The following is a 6640-nucleotide window of genomic DNA, read 5'->3' as shown; positions in this document are numbered from 1 at the left end:
TCTATTTTCCAAGCATCACTTTCACAACAATTTAGATAATTTATAATCAGATGGAACAATGCAAAATGATATGGATTCTATTATTATTCCTACACTTACCAAAATATTCATTCACTCTATTTTATTCTACTGTGTTCATTTTATGATATCCAAATATTTTAAAAAATGATTAAATATACAACACCCCCTACAAAGTAAGCGAGATTCGCTTTAGCCCTTTGTAAAAGATTTTTTTTATTCCCCCTACTAAGATTTCCTCTATAAGGCCTCTATGGACACTATTTCAGTCCAGATTCCTTTAATTTCCAGTTGGCATATGTGTTAATGCCAGGTGGATTTAATTTGAAAGTGTGGCATAAATGTTATATTGCGCTTCATGTTAGGGTTTTGTTACCTTCCAGTTTTTCCTCTTTCTTCATCCCCATCGTTTCCTGATTACAATTTTTCCTCTTTCTTCATCACTTCATATTTCTTCATCTCTTCGTCTTTCTTCATCTTGCAAACAATTCCCAGTTAATCGATAATCATCTTCTGTGGTTTGAAAACATGGGTGGAAGCAAAACATCCTCTATTGGTAACTCAAGTGGTCTTAGTTTGCCCAGATGTGGATGTAATGAACCAGTTAAGATGTGGGTATCAAATACCAATGGGAACTCTAATCGAAAATTATGGAAATGTCAAAATTCAGGGGTAAGTCTATCTTCATGTTTCTCTTTGTTTTTCTGTTTACTTTAACTCTTACATTTATTGTGAAACTAATTGTCGAGTGGGGTAAGCTGTGAGTTTTTCATGTGAGACGATGAGGTTGGCCTGATTCAAAGGACTCAAATGATTCCCAAAAAATGTTGTGATTATGAAATGACAATGGTGTATTTGAGGAAATGTGCGAAGGAAATTGGTAAGGAAGTTGGGACTGAAATTAACAAGGAGTTTGGTGTAGAATTCAGTTCAAAGAAGATTGAAAAGATAAAGAAAAAGTTTGTAATGGAGAAGAACAAAAACCATTGGTTAATGATTTCACTTTTTATGTCATGGATTTTATTCTCAATCTTTGTTAAGTTAATATAATCTTGTGTACCAGATGTTGTATCAGACAGTCAAACTTTATTAGGTATGAGTGTTCTCAATCTTTGTTAAGTTATTGTAATATTGTGATGTATTAGTGTAACAACTCACATTTTATATAATGAAAAAGTTGGTGTTGGTTAAATTTTTTGTCTGATATTGTAGTTAACTAAAGTGAAAAATAATTATGGAACATCATACGGAGATAACAAAATGGCACATAATGTGTATCAGTACAAACATAACTTAATGGCACATAATATGCATCAGTACAAGCATAACTTAATGTGCATCAGTACAAGCATAACAAAGTGCATAAGTCATAGACAAAATGGCACATAACGTGCATCAATACAAGCAAAAATTAAACATAACTTAAACATACTACTAGTAACTTAATACAAATATAAAGTTCATTAGCTATTATTTCTTTTTCTTCCAAGACTTCAATGATCTGGTTCGCACCCAAGCTTTGAAGCATGTCCATAGGCTCTTTTCCCTGTGTACTTGTTCTTTCATCATATTATGTTACTGTGATTAGTTGCTCACTAGATGAATCCAGACCTATGATTGATTTTTGAAAGTATCTCAACTTAATTCTTTCACTCTGCCTTTTTCTCATCTTTATTTCAGGTTTCTTCCCTTCTTTTGTTTTGCTTGTATTTTACTTAAACCAATATGACTTGTGTCAACCACACATGAGCTTGCATGACTTGCAACAATATTGTTATCTGCAACAACATTATTATCTGCTTGACTTGCATTAGGCTGCACATCAACAGGACATTTGGATGCACATCATCATTAACATTTGGCCGCACATCAGCATTTTTCTACTCATTCTTCTGTTTTGGCTCAACTCTAGTCTATTCAGATTTTGGTTTCCTCTGCACTCAAAATAGCACAATGCACACAAATAAAATTTCGGTTACATTCAAAACACCACATTGCATTCAAATAAAACTTTTGTTACCTTTCTTTTCAAAGCATTAGGGTATTGTGTAAATCTCTTGCATGACAAAGCATTGTGTCCAAACTTGTCACAGTTGGTGCAAATATAAGCTACACCAAGTCTTCTCCTCCTAACACCATCCTCACCACATTCCCTTATCCTACCCTTCCCTTGTCTCCCAGATCCATTTTTATATACAGGAAGTAGTAATTTATCAGTTTGGACCTCTAGCCACATCTTTTGCCCATTGATAGGACTCACAGAAAATCCATAACAAAGTGCATACTTCTCTCTTATATAACAGACATCAACAAAATCATCAGGGTTTTGTTTTTTATAACTCAATGCAGCAACGACATGCCTACATGGAATTTCAACTAATTCCCAGAAGTTATAGCTACAAGATCTTTTGACAATGTCAACAATGAATTCTTGTGTGTTGAAAGTATGTCTAATCTGGAATTGTTCAGCAATAGACCAAGTTGGCAATCATTGACCACTATTGAACACCTCATTATCTAACTTCTTCCTAGGTATTGGCATAACTCTAGGTTGCCACTTATCAAGTTTTGTGTCAGAAGTTGCTAACCTATTCATAAGGTACTTTCTAATCCACTCACACATGGTTAAAAGAGGTTTGACCCTAGCAACTAAAATAGTGGCATTAAACGACTTTGATATGTTATTCATTAAGACATCACATTAAGGGTAAAAACTAAATGCATGCTTATTAACCAAGTCCAAGCCTTGACATCCACTTTCTTTAATTCATTCATCTTTTGGATCCAACCTTGATTGTAAGTGGTCTTAATAACTCCCATCATAAAAAATAAAAATAAAATCATTTACAGGAGATTAAAGCAAATCCCGCTTACTTCGCAAGAGGTGTTATATATTTAACTCTAAAAAAGAAATTGACTGATTCAGAAGAGTATATGAGTGACTGAAGTGATTATATATTGAAGGAGAAACTCGAGCATTAGAAATAACTTGAAACAGTGGCACAGCAAACACTTCAAAAATACTAGTACTGAAGAACACATTTGTATGTCAAATATTGCTTAAAACCTTCCAGGCATAAAAGGTGAATAAGTTACTTTGTTACAAGAGGAAGTGCATGCCATATGGGAATGATTTATCTAATAATCTTTTCGTTATCATGTGTCAATGGTAGTTTACAATGGTAATGTTTTCAGGTTGTTTGGCTGAAAGAAAGATGCAAAAACAAAATCATCCGTAGGTGGTCATGCCTCTGATATGCTGTTATTTTTACGTAATCTCAGTATTGTTTTCTGGTGTGATGTAAGTGCAAACAGCTGCAGTTTACATTGCCTTGACAGATTGGGTTTCTGTCAAGTTTTGGTAGTTCAAGATTCTACATTTTTAGCAACTCCTACTTGCAGAATAAGGCGGCATTAACACCACTCTTCCAACTGTCCAAGGTTCCTCTTGTTCAATATATATTCTAATGTCAACTTCAATCATTGATTTAGAGTAAACTAAACTTTTTGAATGATTATGTCTTCTCTTTTTCCAATTGAATGATAACTTGGATCAAAAACATTATTTAAGATGTAAATTTGAATACAACATGAAACACCGCCTTTCTTAACAGCGATGGAAAAATGGTCTATTACTACTCTAAACTCAATTATAAATAAATAAAAAGTGTCTAAATTTTAGCTATTCTATGCTCAATTAGCGCTACTGTTCTTAAAGTTAACCTTACACTTAATCCTTAGTTTTGGACTGAAACTTAACATATGCATCTGCTGTCTGTTTGTCTGTATTATCAAAACACTCGTTCAAGAATTCAGCAACTTGTGACAGATATACGTCTGGAAAATTTCTATAATGATCCACATGGGGAGATGAACCAAAATTAAATGATCTCACATTCTTTCCCAACTTCCTCTGTTCCTCAATGAACGCTTCTATCGATTGAAACGGGATTACTTTGTCGGCTGTACTATACAGGTAGAGTTGAGGGCAAGGCTGGTGCTCCAAAAGGGGAGTGAAAACCTTATTTAACCTCCTGTGTTAAAGACAGAAAAAATGTGCTTAGTATTTTTCATTCTGAAGGATTATATATTATAAGTTTCAATCAACAAAGTTAAACATTGATGCTATTCACGCAATATTTTTATTCAAGTAGAGTGATATAAGATTTGGAGGGAAGACACTTACTGATTCGACTCTGGCAACTGCAAAAGAAATGAGAATATCTTCTCTAAAAGTAAGAACACCACAATTTCAATTATGGAAGGTTCATTTTGTTGAATCTTTGCTTCTGATTTAGGCTTGCTTCCTACATCGGCTAAAGCTTGTGCGGAAGAGCTACGTTTCTTCAATATAGCAGTAGCAAAACCAGCAGCCCAGACCTGCAAGGAAACACAAGGGAACACTTTGACAATTCATAAATGAAAAGTTACCTAAGGCAAGTAAGAATAAAATTAAAACATGGACTTAAGAAATGAAAGCCTTGCATTAGATCCTAAGAAATAGAACCAAAAAAAGCAGAAATGATTGTCAAAACATGTGTTTGGTTTGGTTTCATAGTGGAGTATAAGAAATTCAGAATTGATTTTTGGCTCCTATCAAATGTGATATTAGTAGAAATACATGTTTGGATGCTATTAGAAAAACTTGATTTTGCCTCACAAGTTTTCTCCAGTAATGACAAAAGGTAATGCTGCAAATACTTGCATTGAGTTTTCATCAACATTCAACCATAAAACATTTCAATTCAAACTTAGTTTCAACCAAATCAATTTTACAAAATCAAGTTCACTACAAATCATTAAAAACTGCATTTAGAGTTAACTTGATTGGCAAAATTGACTTGGTTAAAATTGAGTTTGAAGTGAAATGATGCTCGAGATTTGAATTGCTTGAGAGAAACTAACCCTCAGCCGGTGTATTGGGCTCGACGTAGGTTTCATAAATTAAATTGTGTATTATGAATTGGATTTAGTACCTGAGGATTAAAAGGCTCTGCACCACCAGAATCAACAATGCTTCCTTTAACCTTCTCCACTACATGATGACTTTCCATAAACCTACCAAGAATTGAACCATACCTACCACAAAAACAAAACAAACCAGTTAAAACAAAAATCACACAAACCACAATCATCAAAAAACCATTACCAAATCCACTTACACAAACCAACCAGTGTTACTGAATGTGTGAAAAACCAAACACCTTTCTCTCCCATCTTTCTCCTCACCAGAAACCCACGAAACCAATTGGTCAGCAAACGTGGAGATTCTTTCCTCAAGCACATGCCCAAGGTCAAATCCAAGAATCTCTTTTACATCAACAACGAAAGTAACGGCGTTAACGCCACGTGAATTGTACCACTCAGCGTATCTTCTGAGGTGTCTGGTTTTCGCTCCAAGCCACCCTAACAAAACCACCGTAACAACACGGTTTTTGTTACTTCCGTAAAAACCCTCGTTTCCGTTTTCAAAAGCTGGGTTCCAAACAATATTGCTAGATTGCGAATGTGAGATAAAGGGGTTGTTTAGAATCTTATTGGGAGTTGAAAAGTTGAGATTTTGAGAAGATGTGAGAGAAGAGAAGAATTTATGAGAATCCGAGTTTCCTGGAATTGGTGAATGGGAAGAACGAATAAGAGTTGAAGAGATTCTGGGTATTTTTCGAAGAGGGAGGTGTTGGTAATTGTAAGAAGGGAAAGTAGGTTTGGTGGTTAATTGGCGAGTGAAAAGGGAAGGATTGAAGATTTTGAGATGAGCTTCCATGGCAGAAGATGAAACGAAGAAAGAGAGTGTGTGTTTGAGTTTCATCTCAAAAGAATTGAATAAATGAGTTATATTTAATGGTGAGGGTTTGATTTGTTCGTCAATGTATACATTAAATGCATAGTACTGTGTGTTGTGGCGATGATGATGATAGTTGGGTGAGAAAATGTGATTGGAGAAGGAAAGTGAGTGTGGTTTGATTTGAGACACTCGCTCACTGTCTCAGGCATTTATTTTGCTGCGTGATTTCATTAAAAACTCAGACTGCTAGTACTACTAGTATTTGTCAAGGCTAATATTGTGGTGCAGAATGGTTTATTTTAAAGAATTGTGGTTTATTTGTTAGGACTATAGTTAATTGCTTAGGTTTGGATTCAAGAGGTGAGTTTGTGTAGTTAGGGTGTGGAACTACATGGTAAACCTTCATAAATTGATCAAGCTCATTTAACAAAAAGACAGATTTTATAAAATTTAGTGTTGGAAAATTTATATTATTATGGTTACTTTTACAAAATTTTAGAAGAAAATAAAATTGTTTGATATTTGATCTGCGAGGGAACTAGAATTGATCGGAGATCGAAGGCTGTGAATGACAACAGGTGGACTTGAGTTTCTGATACAGTGAGAGAAGTTGATTTGCGAGTTAGTAAGATAACAAGGTGAGTGAATGAAGTTTGAATTTGAATTGTACCTGAAAATGGTGCACTTTCTTTTTATATAGTAAAGTGGCTATAGTCGTTTATTGATTTTCAGGCGTACAATGCGGGGATCCGTTGGATGGAACCTAGATTCGGATCGCCTGCACTCTAACCCAAGACAGAATTCATGCACCGCGAGTGACTTGGTGGATTGACACAT

General features: G+C 34.8%; 1 protein-coding gene across 1 annotated transcript; it reads right to left on the bottom strand.

Moving 5' to 3' along the window:
* Nucleotides 1–3554: 3554 nt before the first annotated feature.
* Nucleotides 3555–6079, bottom strand: LOC127120225 (uncharacterized). The gene is made up of 4 exons (XM_051050635.1): nucleotides 5181–6079; nucleotides 4995–5097; nucleotides 4205–4398; nucleotides 3555–4052 (listed from the first exon to the last, which is right to left on the bottom strand). Exons 1-4 carry the CDS (start codon nucleotides 5825–5827, stop codon nucleotides 3749–3751), a joined length of 1248 nt encoding a protein of 415 aa, XP_050906592.1. The 5' UTR covers nucleotides 5828–6079; the 3' UTR covers nucleotides 3555–3748.
* Nucleotides 6080–6640: the final 561 nt, after the last annotated feature.

Source organism: Lathyrus oleraceus, chromosome 2, assembly GCF_024323335.1.
Source record: "Lathyrus oleraceus cultivar Zhongwan6 chromosome 2, CAAS_Psat_ZW6_1.0, whole genome shotgun sequence".
Classification (NCBI taxonomy): domain Eukaryota; kingdom Viridiplantae; phylum Streptophyta; class Magnoliopsida; order Fabales; family Fabaceae; genus Lathyrus; species Lathyrus oleraceus.
The sequence above is the reverse complement of the archived record's forward strand: the minus strand, read 5'-3'. Positions and strand labels throughout refer to the sequence as shown.